Source organism: Sebastes fasciatus, chromosome 13, assembly GCF_043250625.1.
Source record: "Sebastes fasciatus isolate fSebFas1 chromosome 13, fSebFas1.pri, whole genome shotgun sequence".
Taxonomy (NCBI): Eukaryota; Metazoa; Chordata; class Actinopteri; order Perciformes; family Sebastidae; genus Sebastes; species Sebastes fasciatus.
In genome coordinates, this window is record NC_133807.1 from 28,502,491 (window position 1) to 28,522,879 (window position 20,389).

Here is a 20,389-nt window from a genome sequence, read left to right on the forward strand (position 1 = left end):
TTGTGTTGGTATTCAGAGGAGCACGCATGGGCGAAGGGTTTGACAGAGGAGCAGAGGACGATGGTGTAAAAAAAGATGAGATGTAGAGCGAGTTTTGAGCTTTTGGGATGATGTCAGCCGTGGCAATTCTCCTCAGAGAAGAGCCCTTAACGCCTATGTGGTGACGAGTTAAACAGATATCGGCTCGGACATAAAAAGAACAGCGAGGATAGTTGGATTTGGGATGGAGAGAGAGAGACGGACAGTGAGTTACAGTGGGATTGACAAAACAGGGAGAAAATACAGGCCACTGAGCAAAGGGGTGGAGGGGGGGCTGGGGTGGGGTAAAGATTTTGGAGGGATGTCAACTGTGGGCCTATTTATTGTTCTGCCAGCAGACCGTGGCAGCCTGGGACTGTCAAGGATGGAAAGATCGAAGACACAGAATCCGAAACGAGTGCAGAGAATACACGAGACAGGCGCAGCCAAGTGAGAGTTAAAGACTTTGGAGAGATGTCAAGTGTTTCTATTGTCGTTTTGAGTGAGTTACGACGGGGCTGGATTGAAGCCGGGGATAAAAAAAAAACGCAGGCCAAATATGGAACATTTGTTTTGGTGCCACCCCTGTTTACAGCATGGAGGGACAGACAGAGGGGAAGGATACTGACAGATTCTGCTGATTGCACCGGGAAGAGAGACCTCAGTATGGCGTGTTGTGCTGGGACACTTTGTTTGTGTGTGTAAGCAGAGGAGTGCTCTGACGTAATTCACATTTCAGAGATGTGTTTTTGTCCCAAACCTGGAAGGCTAATGTGCTGAGAAAGCCCAGGTGGTGTACGAGACTTGCTGTTTCTTTTTGTGGCTTACGTCACTCGTACTAAGAGCTCACTGTCGGGTTATCTGGGGTCTCTGAGGGTTTGTTTGTATTGGTTTAGCTGCGCTCCAGTGAGTTTGACGTGAATATAGTAGGCACGGCTGTAGTTGTATCCACTCTGTAACTCCTTGTTTGTCTAATACCAGTGCTTGGTGCTACTTGAAAATGTTCCTACTTAGAAAATTAAGCAATTAAGTTTGATAGCCTTAACTGCTTCAACTGCATAATATAGTTTAAAAATACTTTTAACAAGTGACTTTTCTGTCTTACATGCAGGGAGGCTCTGCCGTGGTTTCCAACCTTTTTGTGCCCAGTGGGTAACCTCCAGGTCTGAAAAGTGAAGCCAATGCGGACGTGCCTTAAACTTGCATTCTTTCTAACAGCCAGCAGGGGGCGACTCCTCTGGTTGCAAAAAGAAGTCAGATTGTATAGAAGTCTATGAGAAAATGAGCCGACTTCTCACTTGATTTATTACCTCAGTAAACATTGTAAACATGAGTTTATGGTCTCAATCGCTAGTTTCATGTCTTCTTCAATACAGCATGATGTTCATTTAGTAAATTATGGTCCCATTTAGAGTCAAATAGACCATAAAGCAGTGTACGCTTTAGGGCGTGGCTACCTTGTGATTGACAGGTCGCTTCCATGATGTTGTCCGGTCTGGGAGTTCACTTTCACAATGTGTTTTCAGTTCATGAAAGTTAATTATAAAATGTTTGGTTGCCTAAAAATGTCTTATTTAGCATTTGGTTTTGTAATTAGCTCCACCCTCTCGTGTCACTTCTGGTTGCAAAAAACCAAGATAGCGCGAAATGTCGAACTTGAGGCTTCAAAACCACAGTCCACAAACCAATAGTTAACGTCGCGGTGACTACGTCCACTTCTTATATACAGTATATGCTTGTGCCTCCCTAAAACAAAACAATCATACTCGTGACATATCTGCCAGTTTGTGTCCACAAATTTGTTTCATGAAAAAAAAGTCAACAATTGCAAGACCTATAGGAGTCTTAATTCTGTTTTCTGCTTTTTTCTTCAGTTAATCATCCCGGCCCTTAGTTTGGGGAACCACTGTTCTTGTACACCACAGAGGGACTAAACAACATTAGTCAGCAAACAAGTATAATAAACCTGAAAAAGAAGCAGGGACACTTTAAAATGACTGATATGGAAACTGGCAACAATGTGCCTGCTTCAGAGCCCTGAAGATGGCACGAACTGAACCATCAGCTCACGGAATTAAGTCCGTGCTGCATATCCATCATTGCAGAGTAGAAGTGCTCCTTTGCGTCTAATGTAAATCAAGGCTATTGCAATTTATTTGAAACATTAGACTAAGATCTAATTCTCAAGAGAGTAGTTTAATAGTGTTACATTATTAACATTATTTCTTTTTATGCCTCCACGCCGTTTTCGGGTTGTTCGTCCGTCCGTACATCCTCGTTATCTCAGGAACGCCTGGAGGAAAATTTTTCAAATTTGGCACAAACGTCCACATGGACTCAATGATTAACTGATTAGATTTTGGTGGTCAAAGGTCAAGGTCACTGTGACCTCACAAAACACGCCATAACTCAAGAATTCATATGCTAATTATGACCATTTCACACAAATGTCCTACAGGATAAAATGATGAAGTGATACCCAAAGGTAGGTATCGCTATCAGTATAGATAATGAAAAAGTTGGATCGGTGTATCCCTAGTATATAGATCATCAAAATCTTTCCAGATTGACAAATCTCTGTTGTTTTACGGTTGAACTTTAATTCCATCACTTCAATAAAATATAATGTTGGGCATTGATGAAGGGTTGGATACAAGCCGAGTGAGCTCGTAAACACTTGCAATCTGTGTTTAAAATAATCAGCGTTTAGCTCAGCATGCTTGTTTATGTATGTAGTAAATTGAGCAAAGTGTGAAACATCCTCTCCTCTTACATTATTCAGAAGGCTGTCAGACGTCTCTGCTTGACATTGTCTGACAGAGGAGCCGCTAATTTAACACTCTGAATAATTCTGCTCAGTTTCTTGCATGCCTTTTAATGCATCAGAAGAAACCTACAGGCTCAACAGAAGTGTTAAAAAAATAAATAAAAAGGAAGGTCAACGCTCGCCCTCCCCCACTCCCACCCGTCCTCGGCTCGGGAGTCACGCACAAACTCTGCTTCTCCTTTGCTGTCAGAGATGACAATGTGAGTCCCTTGGTGATTCCTTATGAAAAATGCATGCGTCTTTCATGTTTTCTGACTGAATGGGTCCAAACATAGACAGCACACATACGATTTTTCATCACCACCACCAAACAACTCACAGACTCTCTCTTGAGCCTCCACATCTTTCGCTACTTGTTCCCAAAATCTCTGCAATCTTATCTCCCCCTCCTCTCCTCTGCGGACCACGCCACGGTAATGAAGTCCTCCTTAACGACCCGTCGTACTGGACAGGTTTCCTTCTGTCCCTCCTGCCTTCGTCCCCCCGGACGGGGACAGGATGTACAGTAAACCCAAGTGGATGGAGAAGGTGGGGGGGGCTGCTGGCTGGCGGTGCCAACTGGCATGGAGAGCTGCCCAGCTTGGCGGTGCTAGTTTCTCCGGGCCACCTGCTCCACTGCCCTCCTGCTCCGATACCTGGCCCTGGAAGGCGAACCTGTCATTATCAGAAGATAAGGCACATGATATGTTTGTGTTTGTGTGCTGATCGCAGCATATCTGCCAACTCTCCCTCCCTCTCCGTTGCCCTCTGTGCTTTTAGTAAACCTCCCCGGGACGGCAGCGTTGGCTGTTCTGTCCTGCTTGATTTGCAAATGCAGTTTGAAAGCAAAGGTGTTGCTTTGAGATAAACAACCAAATAGTTTAATATTTATAGCTCTACCTGTTGCATTAGTGTGCTTTTTCTTTTTAAACAGAATTTATCTATTCTCCTCTTCTTCTGTTGTGTATCCCAAGGGTAAAATTAGAGGATTTCTTTGAATATCAATTTGGCTTTCCATCCTTTAATTCCCTCTTTTTTTGTGTGCGTTGGTAGGACAGTGGAAGTGTGTGTAGCAGCCAGGCTTTTTGTACCTGGACACTTACATTCCAGCTAATTGTCCGTCTTTGTTCACGGACCATATTGGCAGTGTCTGAAATGATCACTGCAGTCCCAACTTATGTGTTGCATACACCCTTTTTTTTGGTGCATGTTTGTTTGTCACACCCAGCCTCTGCACTGAGCTCCTCTTAGCATCATGCAAAGAGAGGTTCAGGGATGGCTATTGTCCCAGAGGAGCGTGGACGTGCTGTGAGGAGGCGAGAGAGAGGGAGGGAGTAGAGGTGATGGCGTTATTTGGTTGCAAAGTGCTTTTCTCGCGTTGCTCTCCTCTATCCTGAACAAAAGGGCTCAGAGAGAGAGATAATGTGACCGGGCTCTCATGGGGAAAGGTTATCTACTGTTTGCCTGTTGGCTGATAGCGCAGGACGGGACACTTCAAGTCCCATAATGCCTAGAGGCTTCCACTAATGATGCTCCAATTAGCCCAGGGTCATCAGAGAGGGAGAGAGGACAAACACACGTACATGTACCTGTATCACGTCCTGTTCAGACCTGGCATTAACATGAGTCCTGAGTGATCGGATCACAAGTGGACAGCTTTAAGTACGTCTGTTCACACCTGGCGTTAGAATGCGTCTCCAGTGACCACTTGTGATCTGATCTCACTTCCACGCTCTATATGCAAATAAACACGTTGTAAACACGACTAATACAGCAGACCTTGTGATGTAATATTACATGAATGTCAGTAGTAGTATCCTACATATTCTAGGGATGGGGAAAACAAACGATTCACCTATATATCGTGATTTTTTATATTACAATTTTGAAATCATTTTTTGAATGCCAGAACCCATATATTTGCTTCATTTGAGTCTATTGAAGGTACAAGGAAGTTACCGCTTTTATTGTTGTAGTCTGAGTAACGTGACGTCATATCCGTTCCGTAATCGTCAAAAAAAAGAGTGGATTCAACCTGCTCACATTTCAACCGCTCACATTTTAAATCCAAGGTGGAGAGCTAGCGACGGACTTGGAGAAGTTTGCGGAAGTATACACGTGGTTTTCAAAATAAGGTGTTAACAAAAGGAACTGTACATATAAAATACATATATGAAAATAAGATTGATTGGATTATATTCACCAGAAGTATAAAACATTACATGTCCCTTATAAATTAAAAAGAAAATACCACTAAATAATGCCTGACAATGACTGATATATTTGACTTCTCTGACTACATACATGCTGAAAATCTAACATTTTTACTGTATTACTTTAGATATTTTCAAAATAAATGTCCCTAGAAGTCCATGAATCAACTTTTTCCCCATGATCTAGTGTTAAAAAGGTAACAAAAATCGCAATAAATTGTAATATCGAATACTTGTAGAATCACAATATCGATATCGAGAATACATATCGCATCTGCACCCATTTCGAGAATTCGTGGCCCAAACCACCTCTGAATGTGGTCTGAGTGATTGGATCTCAATGCTTCCTCAATGAGCTGTCCACTTGTGATCCGATCACTCAGGACACATGTTAATACCAGGTTTGAACAAGGCCACAGTCACTAAGCTGGAAAGAAACGACATGAAGCATGGATTTTCCTGACCTTCTTTCCCCGCCGCGAGGCCTTTAGAGCACAGCTGTATGCTGATGATGCTGGACTCGGATGAAGTGGACAGCGGAGCCAGCTGCTGGTCTGGCCAATTTTTCAGAGCCACAATTTACTGCCTGGCAACGCTGCAGTCACAAGGTTGCATCGTAAAAAAAGATGAGAGATTATCCCAGAATGGCCAGGGAACAGGCGGACAAACATCTGCAGACACTTGATCTCGTATGACCCCTCCCGCAAACAAACACGGATAACACGCTGTGCACCTTTGCAAAGCTCCTGCAGTCGATTTATCTTTCTCCTCCTCTGGCTGTCAGGACTCGAAACCTGAAACAAAATGTGATCAATCTAACATACAAACACATTAACCTCTGGAAGGGATGGCCATGGATTGCTGTCTGGCACGAACCATGTTTCTCTGCTCTCGTCTGCTAAAAAGTGGAGCACCGAAATGTCTGAAACTGAGCCAGCAACACATTTATTTTGATATAAGTCAAAGCCTAACATGAGGTGATGGAGAGGGCAGGCCGCAGCTGATCTCCTGTCGCCTCCCTTAACTATCAGCTTGTTTCCTTCAGTTTTACAGTTTTATTTTTCCCCATTTTTTCCAGTTTTGTATTCACGTCTGGCATCTTGTTTGTAATTGTCTTTTTTATAAGTATGTTTTTTTTTAATTATTGGGCCATTATTGTTTAATCCTCTATCAAATGTTCTGCTCTAGAAATGTGTTGCTGCGCGTATTATCTAGCTTGAAACACTTCATTATCTTTAATAAGCTGTTACAGTATTGGGGAATAGAGGCTGTACGGTCCAGTGGTTTCTCTTTAGGTGGATTCGGCTCTCTCTCCCTGTCTTTTATTATTACTCAGCGGGCACCGTTGCTCTTACAGCAGATATAGGATTTGCATTAATCGTGACTTTTACGTATATTAATAAATAATACAGTGTGACTCACATGCTTTGGTAGTTTTGTGTGTTTCAGTCTCTTTGGCTCAAATGCTCTCAATCTGGCATTGTAGAAATCTCAGTGAACAGACAAAAGAACAGTCACACCAGATCTCTCTTCCCACGGTCATGAGGAAAATGAGTTTGACATTTTCTTCGCTGCCTTACATACATCATTCCAAGATATGTTTTTACCTGTGGTACTTTGAGACATCACTGTGCTGATGGCAAGACAGAAAGAGAAACTGAGAGGGGAGGGGTGGAAGCAACCCCGTTGACCCACGAGCAGATGCAGAAGTCGCTGTATGTCCTGGTGGGAGGCAGGGACCGATTTGATTAGCAGACTAATGAAATCAGTCGACGCAGTGTGTGTGTGTGTGTGTTGTGTGTCTGCGGATCTGTCTTTGACACACAGTCACACTCTCACATACTCCTCCTCAGAGGCAGGCAAAAACTCCCCCTTAGTCTCCTTCTGCCTCCTCTCGCTGCTGTGTCATTCTGCATCAGTGGTGCGGGGAATTAGTTTCTTTGTTACTGCTGTTTACCGCCTTCATTTCCCATCCCTGAATCCTCATCCACCTGGCTATCGACCCAGCTACAGCGAAAGCCATCCATCTACACCTCCGTTCTGCTCGGCTCGGCTCGGTGTACTGTATACGTGTTTGGCTGGGTGTGTGGGGGCGGTTGGAGGTGGTGTATTTTGCGAGCGTCTCATAATTGCACTTGTGTTTACGTGCCGTCTCCTTGTGTGCGTGTTTTCTTTGTCTGCTTCTTGAGCTGCTTATCTCAGTATTTGTATCTATGTGTGTGTGTGTGTGCGTGTTTATCATTGCAATGAGACTGTACCCTCGTGTCACATGTGTGGTCTCTGGGAGTGTGTCAGAGTGCAGCCCCGGGGTGGCTCAGCCGAGGCCAGGCAGTGGCAGGCCTGTCTGAAGTACTTAGGGCCGACAACGCTCAGAGCCGGAAGCTGCAGCCTCACTGACAGTTGAATTATGTGGCTAAGCACACGGTCACAGGTACTTACCTGTGCTGCGGATACACACTCACACACACACACACACACACACACACACACACACACACACACACACACACACACACACACACACACACACACACAGATACCTGTTACTGTGTGTGTGGCTTTCAACAACACAGTGCTGCAGATAGATGGGGAAATATGAGGAGTTCAGTCACAAACACTTGTTCTCCTTGGGCTGCAGTGGAAAAGTATTTTCTGCTTAGGAAGGTCCCTAACTGTGTGAAATGACCTGGAAGTATCTAAGTGGCAGTCATGATAAGAGTTGTTCAAATTCTCTAAATGTTAAGGAAAGGTGCTTCAATGCTTCCTTTAGTATCTCCTTTAGCATAGGATACACCGGATCATCCTTTACGAAAGGAAAGGAGATAACGCCGCCCCACAATTCCTTGCATCTGCAACTTTTAAAGCGACACACCATTCGGCCGTTCATGGAAACAAACAATATGTTTATCATGCATATTATTTTCATACCGTTATATACTAATTGGGATTCATTTAGAACAAGTAACAAATAAGTAAAAAACAAGAATAGAATTAGGGCTGTCGATCGATTAAAATATTTAATCTGCGATTAATCGCATGATTGTCCATAACAATCACAAATTAATCACACATTTATTATCTGTCAAAAATGTACCTTAAAGGGAGATTTGTCAAGTATTTAATACTCTTATCAACATGGGAGTGGGCAAATATGCTGCTTTATGCAAATATATGTATATATTTATATTATTGGAAATCAATTAACAACACAAAACAATGACAAATATTTTCCGGAAGCCCTCACAGGTACTGCATTTAGCATAAAATCATAACATGGCAAACTGCAGCCCAACAGGCAACAACATCTGTCAGTGTGTCAGTGTGCTGACTTGACTATAACTTGCCCCAAACTGCATGTGATTATCATAAAGTGGGCATGTCTGTAAAGGGGAGACTCGTGGGTACCCATAGAACCCATTTACATTCACATATCTTGAGGTCAGAGGTCAAGGGACCCCTTTGAAAATGGCCATGTCAGTTTTTCCTCTCCAAAATGTAGCATAAGTTTGGAGCGTTATTTAACCTCCTTTGTGACAAGCTAGTATGACATGGTTGGTATCAATGGATTTCTTAGGTTTTTCTAGTTTCATATGATGCCAGTATCTTCACTTTAGTTTTAAAACTGAGCCTGCTACAACCTAAAAATCGCAGGTTGGATTAATGCGTTAAAGAAATTTGTTGTGTTAAAATGAATCTGAGTTAATGTGTTATCATCGCATTAACTTTGACAGATCTAATTAGAACATAATATACTGACAATACTATAGATTTAAAAATTCTAATATTATTTGTTGAACTATGACGACTTTTGTAAAAAAAAAAGCTGGCAGAGTGCCCCGGACCCCGCCTTGAGAATCCCTGGTCTATCTCCCTGATTATGTATCTGTCATAGCAACAGCGTTGGCAACGGAAATTCAAACAGGAAGTGGGCCATATGTCTGCAGTGGTGATTAAAATGAGCTCTGTGGGAGCATCCTGGTGACCCTGTTGTCTACGGCTGTTGAAAATAAAGACGAAATCTTACTGACAGTGTGACATAGGCAGGCTTGTGCGTTTCCTATATGTTGTAAAGCAAGTGAAACGCCTTGTGTTTATAAGCAGTTAGATCATTTAAACGACTTATCTCCTCATTGCCATGTTTTGTCACTGTTTTGGGCAAAGTGGTCTGATTTGTAGGCTGATTTTTTTAGCTAAAGGTTGCACAAACACACACATTCATACCTTGTGGGACTGACGGAAATGATAACATGTTGATAGAAGTCGGAGGACGCAGGTGTTCAAATATTTGGCCCTGGCCTGTTGTGTCTGAAACTGTTACTGTCTCATGGTCATGGGGAGCTCACGTGCACATGCACCTGTGGGAGACATATATGAAAGAGTAACTACAGAGAAAATACATTAAGAAGGATATATGGGAGCGCTTCTATACATATAGATTCTTCCTCAGGCTGTGAAGTTGGAGGGTGTGACGAGGAGGGTGAGGAAGAAATGACAGTGGACGAACTGGATCTGTGGAGCTTGAAAGAAGTGTTGGCTGGAAAACAAGATATAAAACCCAGCGTTAATGCACCACACATCGTTTTGATGTATATGCTTATGGAAACAAGAATGACTCACGCGGCTGACCTTGGATTTTTCAACCGGGAGATATTGATATTCTCTGCTTCTCCCACTCTTCATTCTACTTTCATGCGAGAAGCTGTTAATGTAATTCACTGAGGGAATTCATCGTGCCACGTACTGCTGAGCCTCCGCTGAATCTTAAAACAACTCCACAGAAACCCAACACTCAGGCATGTTCCAGTTTCATCTGCCAGTGACATCCTCTCCCCTCTCTCTCTGTGTGTTTCTGTCTCTCCAGGCCTGAAGACCTACCTGATCTCTGGCAGGAAGGTGGAGCCTCCCTCTCTCTGTAGCTGCTCTCAGTCGGGGTCGGCTGGGCCGGAGCAGGTAGATCCTCGGTGTCCCACTTCCAGGGTGCACACACCTGACGCAGCCCCTTCAGCCAGCACCCTGCCTCCAGACAGTGCTAAGGTAAACGCACACTAGGGGTGTAACGATACATATTTACAACGATACGATACGTATCACTTGCCATGGCTCCGATACAATTCAAGGACGATATTTGGCTCATCTAGAGCTATACGTTACGATACGATACGATACGATACGATACGATACGATACGATTCAAGGACTTGAAATCGATACAGTAACTTTTTTTGCCAAAAATTCAATCCTTGTGACTGTGAAATAAATAGCTAGATACCGGACAGTGCAGGTCAGGATTCCTCAAAGTGTTTTCTTGTAAGGGAATCAGGGATACATTAATTATGGATATAAACACAACGATCAATGGAAAATACATACATCTTTTATTTGAAAATAATAAAAAATGCAACTTCAGGACCTGCTGCTTCAGTTCTCATGATACAAGGCAGTGCAACATTTAACAAAAAATATAATAAACCAACTTCTGTTCAAGTTTACAAACAGTGGTTTAACCTGCTGCTTCTTTCAAAGCAAAAGGTAGAGAAATAAAATGCAACCAACATTTCTTCAGGTTGATAAACAGTGGTTGAACCTGGAGATAAAATACAGCAGCAACACAACCAATCTTTCCATCTGGCCTTTGCATATTCTGGAAACAGCGAGCGATATATCAAGGACATCTCTCTTTTTGCAAAAGCCAAAATGTTTCCAATCGATGGACCTCAAACGCGGCTCGAAAATCTCTCACTTGCCATCAGCCATGCTTTGTTTTGTTGTCGTCTTTCTGAGATGCGCTGCTGCTGCATGTCGATGACGTCAGCGTGAACCGGACTAACGTTTAACATTTATTTACTATTAAAAGTGCTAAAAAATACATCCATATAACGTTTAAATACAAGGTGCAAATTCTTAATATTGATACCATAGATTATTTTCCTTGCAAATCGATTTTAGATTGATATACAGTACGTCCCCTGTGAAGGACAACTTGTCGAGTACCTATCGAAGGATCGTATGAATATAAATCGGTACATCGATGTAGTAGATGAAATCGTTACACCCTTAACACACACTATCTCTGAGATAATGATGTGAAACATCAGCCATGCTGCTGAGGAACTAAGTATATTTCTGGGATCATTTTTCATTGCACACCAATGTTGCCTGAGGAAGAACACCGAGCTGCATGTTCTGCTGCGGCCTCTTTGATGTTCATCTTCTCTGCTCTCCGTGTACTTTTTGTTTATGTGGGTGTATCAGAGGCTTTAATAAATATTTGAATTTTTATTTTGCATGCTTCCTTTTGGTCTTGAGTGGAGGAAATGAAAAATAATTCACCATTTCACCCCTGCCCATTACCATCCATCTGAATCGTTCCACACAATTACATAGTTTTGACCTTAGGCACCCTGCGTGGGTAAAGCATCTTTGTTGATTTCTCTTTTTCACTTTGTGTGCACCTGTACGCGTGCATCCACACATGCTTCCATTAGCGTAACACCTCAGTGCTCATTAAATTCGTATTAATAGGAATCTGAGAACAAAACAGTGAGATCATTAATTAGGCAATGAAAAGCGCCGTTTTCCCCAGCAGGCACTCTACATTATAACTGACCCATCATGTTCCGCTCATCAATCCAGAACATATCTGTCCACTTCAGGGGAAGTGTCTCATTTGCTTCCAAATTGTACCACTAGGTCATTGACTCGCCAAAACCGTGCAGCACCTTATCTAACTATAAAGCGAGGAATCTCTGTCCGTCTGTCTGTCTGTCTGTGTGTCTTTCGCATATCTCGAGAACCGCTCATCCGCTCTACTTCACACTTGGCGGGTGTATTGCTCAGGACCAAAGCGAGTGCAGTGATGAATGTGTTGCAATTTGGCCAGATGGTGCATTTTATGTTTTGGCCAGTGACTTTTAAAGTCTCAGAAACAAAATTCAATACTGTAGTGCCCATTTGTCGGAAAAAATCTAAATCAAACTTAAATCAAAGGACCACTGACGCAGGGAAAAGAGTCCATTGTGCAAAATGTGTGTGTTTCTGATGATTTATTTAACCAAAAAGCAAGCAAGCAAACAAACACAAACATGGATGTCACTGCCTCCCTTGTTCGGGTTAAAAAACCATAAGCCCACCCAGGTGCATGCTGGTCCTACCTGCCTACCTACTTATATAACTGCAGGTGCTCACAATTTTACCCAATTTATAAACAAAATACTAATTACGCAAAAAACTAAATATGCTAAACAAGAAAATAGTTAAATTAAACAAATAACCAGCAAAAGAAAACACTAACAAAAATCGAGTCTAATTAAAGTAAACATCTAGAATAATAAATCAAACAATACTACTTATTATTAGTAAAACAACAACTAAATATTAACTTGTCCCTGGATTTTGTGGGTCCAGACGAATCTATCCAGATAAGCCGCGCCCATTTGCTTCTATATTGCTTTTCCAACATTTTGAATTGTGTCCCAATCTGATTTGTTGCTACTCCTCCTACACATTTTGAGCAATCATCACCAAATTTGGTACAAAACATCTCTGGACCGAGCCAGAAGAAGTAACTTTTTTGAATTGTTGATGTTTCATACAGTGTTGCTGTAGCCGGCCCTCAAAGTTACCTCAAAACGCTGTAGGCAGGGCTTATATTACAAAAAATGTCATATCTCTTGAACGCTTTGTGCTATTGGGACCACATTTGGTGGACGTGTGTAGATATGATGTCTGAGGTACTATGGTAAAGTTGGTGCAATTTGGCTAGTAGGTGGTGCTGCAGCAGCAGCATCATCTAACTATAAAGGAAGTATTTTCTGTCTGTCATGTTTCATCCAATCAACTTCACACTAGGCGCGTATAAGCAGCCATACCGCGGTTCTCCACAACGCTGCAAGCAGAACTCCTGGGGGCCAAGCAATCGGCCCACTCTTAATGGACACGTGCACCGAACGGGCACTGCACTAGCTTCCCTATAATTACCCTCAAATCCAAGCGCCGCTGTGCCTAAAATTCACCCCAATTAATCCCTCTTTTCTCTGTACACATGTGCACCCCATGATCCCTGCACAGATCGTTCAGAGCTCTGCCAGGCCAGGTGGAGGGCGGCAGGGTGGCGGGAGGGGGGGGTTGGGGATGATGATGGGGAGGCAGGAGAATCAGCAGGGGGGGTCCTGGGTATGGTAATGAGCTCAAGCAGGGAGATGGATGTCCTTCTTCTCCATTCTTTCTGCCTTCAACTGATGACTCCTCCGTTTACAGCTTTTCATCCGCTATCGTGGCTCCCACACAAATACAGATACGGCTCACGCTGAGGGATCACAAAAGTGTTCCTAAAAGCTTAAATGATATTTGAATGTGTGAAAGGATTCACAGGGCAGGTGTGGTAGCAAGTGTTTGCACGTTTCATGTGGCATGCAGGTACACAGTGTGTGCTATCTCTGTGTGTTTACATTATGTGTGTTTTGGCTTCTCAATGCTTCACAGTGCCTTGCACATGTCAGTGTCATGGTCATTTGTGGCACAGCATAAACCTCTTTCTCACACACACACACACACACACGCACACCCACACACACGCACACACACACACACACACACGCACACACACACACACACACACACACGCACACACACTTACTTTCCATTCTGTTTGCAGAGGATGAGTGGGATGGAAATAAAGACCTTGGGCCAGTGTAGACGTCTTCTTGGCCTCTTGTTTGCTCTCCATCTCCTTTTCCGTTTCTCTGACTGCTGCTGCTCTTGTTAGCGTTTGCATTGTCATCATTGGAATAAATACAAAACAATTTTACACAAATGTTGTAAGATGATAGTTAGACTTGTCACAGCATCCCTAGTTTGTGTTTAAATGAATTCTCCTTTTTGCTGCCGCAACGCTGCCGTGATCACCGCCGACACGTTTTTTTGTCATCTCTCTTTTGTCATTTTTTGTCCTCCCCCAAGACTCTTGATCTCGATCTCTGCCATCTTGTCATTATTTTTCTCTGCTGACATGCTTTCCTTGATCTGTATCTCTCAATGTATTAATTCTCTTTCTTCGTTCCTTTCCCCATATGCTGCATCTCCCTCCATACTGCTCCCCCCTCTCCCTCCCTCCCCAACCTCTACCACCCTGCAGTCTCCTTGTGTATCCTGCAGTGTGGTCCTGATACCAGGGGAGGATCAGGTTCTGGAGGAAGGAGCGGTGCACAATGGCTGCCATGACGACCACAAGACTAACATCAGCAAGGTTAGCCGGTTGTCGTTACCTAAACCAAACAGATAATACTTTAAACCGTTTATCTAAGATGATACATTTTCTTTGGCACTCTTAGGATGTATGTCCAGTATTTGATTTAGTTATTTTCCCAACAAATATTGGGGCATTGTGAACCAACTCATTTACTCAGGCCCGGCAGGAAAAAGGACTTAAAAATAGTTCAAAGAAATAGAATGAGTCCCAGATGAAGTGTGCCACAGACACATGCATTTAAATTGGTGTGACTGTAGCACACCCTTCAGCTTTATATTTCATATTTAGACTACTTCATATCATTGCTGACCTGTTTCCAAAGTAAAACTCCATTACCACAGCTTCTGTCCCCCCTTTCTTTTCACCTCAGGACATTACAAATCTGAAGTGTTCTCCAGCGGTTTCTGCAGGGCGCAGCCCCAAGGCTCTGAACGGCCTGCTCAGTCCTCAGCTGGAAGCCTTGAACAACAGCCAGACGTCGCTGTGCGAGATGCTGCAGGAGAAGGAGAAGAAGACGTGGAGTGGAGGACACATGGGCATGGACCACTCAGCGCTCATCCCTCTACGCTCCAAGAACTTCAGGGAGAGGAGTGACGCTCACTTTGTGGATGTTATTAAAGAGGACAGGTTAGAAAGACCTGAGGATAAATACATTAAAGGGATAGTTTGAGTGTTTTGAAGTGGGGTTGTATAAGGCACTTATCCATAGTCGGCGTATTACCTACAGTAGACGGCGGTTGGAACGCCCCCAGTTCAGAGAAACAGTTCCTGCATGGAACCGAAATGTACTGCTGTGGATAGGGCCGGCAGCAAAATGTATTTTAGCCACCTAAAAAAATCAATATCAGTTTAAGTGTACGCTATATCTAGAATATTTTCACTGCTGTGCCTTGCCATCAGACAGCCCTTTCTCACGGGGAACTGAACCGTTGTATTCATCTATGCTCTCGCGTTTGGTGAATCTGACCTAACCAAAGTCACACAATAACACAAACAAACTAACCGATCAAGGCAACGGTAGACCAGCAACCCCCGTGTTCTGCGAGGTATAATTACAGTTTTTTTCAATGGAGTCTGGTTGCTTTGGCGAGAGCATAGACGGGTACAACGGCTTCAGTTCCCTGTCAAAACATAGACTGTATAGCTGTCTCACGGCAAGGTAAACCGGCAAAAATATGGATGGACTATGGATACGTACCTCATACTCATACACTTCAAAACACTCAAACTATCACTTTAAACAAATCTGTAACATTTAAACATAATGTACAGTTGATCAGGAAGTCAATTATTAATATCACTCTTCCAACCAATTTTAAACTAGTTGATTGTAACGTATAAAATCCCAACTGAACATAACGTCTACTGACTTTTCCTCTGTGCCTGTGACAGCCTCATGAAGGACTATTTCTACAGACCTCCCATAAACAAGCTGAGCCTCACCTTCCTGGAGAGTAGCCTGGAGTCTGCTTACCGGATAAGCTACCAGGAGGAGGTGTGTGTGTCTTTGTGTGTGAGCTGTTTGAGCTGTTTTTGTGCATGACATAATGTTGCCTGCATGTTTAATGAGTGTACATATGTTTCTTTGTGACTTTATCCATGAATGCTATGAGCTTAATGTAGTTGTCTGACTGCGAGTTTTACAACTTTCAGAGTAAAACCAGTCTGATTCCAGTCATCCCACCTCTGCCTCACCTCACCTCCACCTGTGGGCATCCACCTGTGTTGGTGTTTTGTCTGGGAAGCCTGTTAGCACTGCGGCAAAGAGAAATCACTGCAGGACCTTAAAAGTAGTTTTGCATTAGTTTGTGATGTCCTCTGCTGGCGTAAGCTCGGAAGTGCACCTTCGCTCTCGTGGCTGCAACTGTTGCTACGCGGTGTAGTCTAGACTCTGAGTCACTGACTTGGGAATAGATTTCAGTAGAGACTTACTGGAATTATTGTTGATTGTTGGATAATTAATTTCCAAGTTTTTTCATTAATGCCTTTGGTTCTCTTTCCCTCCCAGGTGGAAACCCAAGCACCGGTGCAGATTTTCGCCAGTCCAACGTTCAGTTCTTTCCTGGACATGCTGCTGTGCTGCTTGGTGTTTCTGGCTCTCTCATTGGCCTGTTTCCTTCGACCGCTTGTCTCCCAGCAGAGTTTGTCCACACCAGCACTCATTCTGACTGCAGGAGCCACCCTGCTGGAGGCTGTGGCTCTGCTGGTTGCTATACGGTGAGATACCGAATATAGAGAATGGGCCTTAAAGGGGACATATCATGCTCATCTTCAGGTTCATACTTGTATTTTGGGTTTCTACTAGAACATGTTTATATACTTTAATGTTCAAACAATACATTATTTTCCTCATACTGTCTGCCTGCATATACCTGTAAGCACCCTCTATCAGAAACGCTCAGTTTTAGCGCATTTCAACGGAATGGCAACAGAATTGCGTTGCTGGGAAACAGCTTGGGTCCATGTTTACTTCCTGTCAGCTGATGTCATTCACATACACTGCAACAGGAAATAAACTGGGACACATTTAGAATGTTTACGTTTAAAACTGTGAAATTGTCTAATTATTGTAGATTTGTGACATCACAAATGTACCGAAATCCTGACGGCTTGTTTCAAACGCACAGTTTCTGAATACGGGCTGTGTTTATTTATCTGTGGATTGAGCGTTTCGATACTTTCACAGTATTTATATATCACTTAAACCTGCTTTATAATATGAAAGACATGAAAATCTCACTTTTTACAATATGGGACCTTTAAACTACGGGCCCATGGGTTGGATCCAGCCTCAGAAGACCCCCCACATGTTTAGAATGTATTGTTACATATATTTCCTCTTTTAATATTTCATTTAAAGACAAAACTCCAACACTCAAATTGGCTCTTTACTCCACATTTGACATTTAGCAAGCTGCTCCTCATTGTGCAACTTGTAAACAGTAACACCTCAGCTCTGACAAACTGCACCAAGATGTCCATTACTTAATCTAAAAGAACTGAGAGGCTGAGAATCTGTCTGGTTTTATAACTGAAAGGGTGTTGTCTACACACAGGCTATCTGGATTATCTTAACTTGCTTGAAGTCATCAGACAACTGCGATTGGAAAGTATTTTTTTTATGTAAAAGGAAGGACTATTTAGTTTTTTTTGTCATGCACTGGTCAATTTTAAGATTTTGGGTTATTTTGCTTCCATAAAATGTCGTCTTTCAGACTACTGGAAAGAAAACATCCAAAATACACGTTTAGGTGTTTATTTTACTACTTTGTCTACTTGCATCTGTAGATTTCTCCTAAATTCATCCAAAGTTATCATCAGAGAATGCCTCATTTGCATATTTAAACATTAAACTTCAGAAAACTTGTAAAACAAAAAAATATTCTCTTAATATATAGTATCTGTTAGTTACACATTTACCCTATTCACCCGTAGTGTCTCAAAATGTAAGGAATTTTACAATACATATCTTTAAAGGCCATTTTCTCAAAATGATTTTTTTTCTCAGACTCCAAGCCAGAAATCTCCACTTCAGCAGCACTTACATCCACCAAACTTTCCAATTTCATCCCTATTTATATTATGAACGTTTCTACAGAAGGGTTTATTCACATATCATTCATAGCCTGATTTTCTAGAAAATGTTATTCCAAAAATGGCTGTTGACAGTATTTTCTGATTTGTGGAGCGATAAAAAGAGATATCCAATATTCCAATATTCCCTAATATGTCAACAAAATGAAACAATAATGTTGAACCTGACTTTATCCAACGTTCAGATTTCTGTTTTGGAAATGTAAGCAAATTAGCATATATTTAATAAGATTTTCAGAAAACTTGTAATACAAAAAATTATCTTCTTAATGTCAGTAATCAACTGGGGAATGGTGATATTTATTAGTTAAACAGTTTACCTTATTCACCTGTAGTGTCTCCCCTTAATACTCACATCCAGTTCATTTGAAATGTGTTATTTCAAATATGTTAAATAAAAAAAAATATTGAAGTACTAGTAGAATGTGGGTATTTGTTTTTGCTCCTTTTTTTGCATATATATTATGTATGTTTTATAAAATAGCTGTATCTTGTAATCCCAGATGTGGACCAGATGTTTGGCATGGCACAGAAATAAAAAATAAACTATTAGGACTATTAGTTTCCATGATAATCATGTGGCCATATAGAGTGGGCGGTGTGCTGCTCTACTGTAAGTATAATTAAAACGTCTTCTGACAGTTGGAAAGCAGAGAGAGAAAGATGGACAAGAGGAGACACGGGAGAGAAAATGTTGGCATTGATACTTGAATTGAAACTCAGACAGGGTGTATTAGAAATAAGGGTCCAGACTTATTTTTCATATAAATACATCTGTATTATTTTGATATACCCCCTGTGAATGAATAGATCTGGTTTACTGACCCTTGTACTGAGAAGCTTTGTGACAATCATGTCTAGAATGAGTTCATTATTCAGGTCGGGGTCAAACATGACACTCAAATGAAATGATAAACTCTTCATTAATATGATTTTTAATATATTATAATAATCTCTATATCATATTTTTTCCCTCTCCAGTATGGCTTTCTACTTGGACAGCGTGCTGAACTGCACTCGGGTGCTGATGAGCGCGATTTCAGGCTGGATAGCGCGTCACTTTATAGGAGCCGTCCTGGTGTCCCTGCCCACTGTGGCCGTCTTCTCCCATGTCGCCTGTGATATGCATCTCTCCATCCAGGTGGATCTGAAGTTTCTATTTTTAGAAATGGATCACGAGTGTGTTGAAAACTATTATTGTTATTTGATTGCTGTCTTCATGGCAGATTTATTCTCTCTCATTCAAATTGATCAGTAAAGCAGCAGCTCACCTGTATGCTCGTAAAATGTCCATATCTGACCTTACTTATATTCAACATATGTCTTTCAGTTGTACAGTATGTTAATATTGCTTACTGTCAGTGGAATTTATGTGCTAATCTTATGGACTCTTTTGACTAATGACTGTGCACCATATTCTCCCCAGTTCACCATGTTCATCTGCTGTGCCGTCTTCATAGCGATCATTCAGTACTGTAACTTCTGCCAGCTCAGCTACTGGATGCGCTCAGTTCTGGCGACTCTGGTGGGACTAACTCTGCTTGCCTTGCTCTTCAGCTCCCCCTGCAGGTATGACACACTGAAGAGACAATGAAGGGAAGTAGCAGATAGGAAAAATATGATATTGTGTGTTCAGTAATAGTGTAGAGATAATGTGACGATAGTGCTGGATTTCTACATGCAATTGATGCATTAATTAGTGCTATTTATGTTTCTTCCAGTGTTGCCAAGAGTCTGTTTTTCTGGTAAGTACAATGATTATTGTTAACTTTGTAAAAGATGGTTTACTTCTTTTTGGTGGACAGTTTCTTTTTTATCTTTGTTTTTTGTTGAGTTTTTTTTTTCATAAAACAAAGCCGGTTTTAGGGGTGTAGTTCAACATCACATATACGTTGGGTACAAGAATGAAAAGCGTTAAGGGTTGACTCGGTCAAAACAGTATATGGCTGGACCGTGTATGGTCAGTCTGTGAATTTATGGCTCAATTGTAACACAAATAGTCAGTGGTCATGTCTGTAATGTTATATCCAATAATTCTTTCTTAAATGTACTGCAGTAGCAAATCACAACATTGTACAGCTACGTATAAAAAAAATTACAAGAAATGTTATAAATGAAGTTGCAAGAACAGTTTTTTCCACTTACTGTATATCTTAATGTTTGATTGAAAGACAACTTATAATAAAGCAAATCATATTCAGTAATAGTAAATGGCATAACATTTATTATTCAGTCAGTGTATTATACATTTTATACAAGGTGAAAAGGTATGAGCATGACATACAGTATGCAAGGTTGAAAGTATTTCAGTTTTTTATTAAAGGATGTGCATCACACCACTTAAAAGGCGTCTCTGCTGGCGCATACGCCGGATGCCACACTCAAATCAATCGTGTAAAGCGACGTGCACGCCTACCCCGACCACATGGCTGATACAAACACAACAGGGTCTTTGGGTATATTTTGATTACAGTCTTAGCCCTTAATAGCGGAGTACAATACATTATGATAT

The 20,389-nt window shown here is 41.9% G+C and overlaps 1 protein-coding gene across 1 annotated transcript in view; it reads left to right on the forward strand.

Annotated features, from left to right (window-relative positions):
• LOC141781136 (adenylate cyclase 9) overlaps positions 1–20,389 on the forward strand; it is a 45,665-nt gene that overhangs the window by 20,394 nt on the left and 4,882 nt on the right. Inside the window, exons 2-9 of the mRNA XM_074656662.1 lie at positions 9,899–10,071; positions 14,170–14,280; positions 14,654–14,910; positions 15,676–15,778; positions 16,292–16,500; positions 18,859–19,018; positions 19,304–19,446; positions 19,599–19,622. Coding sequence (XP_074512763.1) covers positions 9,899–10,071; positions 14,170–14,280; positions 14,654–14,910; positions 15,676–15,778; positions 16,292–16,500; positions 18,859–19,018; positions 19,304–19,446; positions 19,599–19,622 — 1,180 coding nt within the window. The remainder of the gene's footprint in view (positions 1–9,898; positions 10,072–14,169; positions 14,281–14,653; positions 14,911–15,675; positions 15,779–16,291; positions 16,501–18,858; positions 19,019–19,303; positions 19,447–19,598; positions 19,623–20,389) is intronic.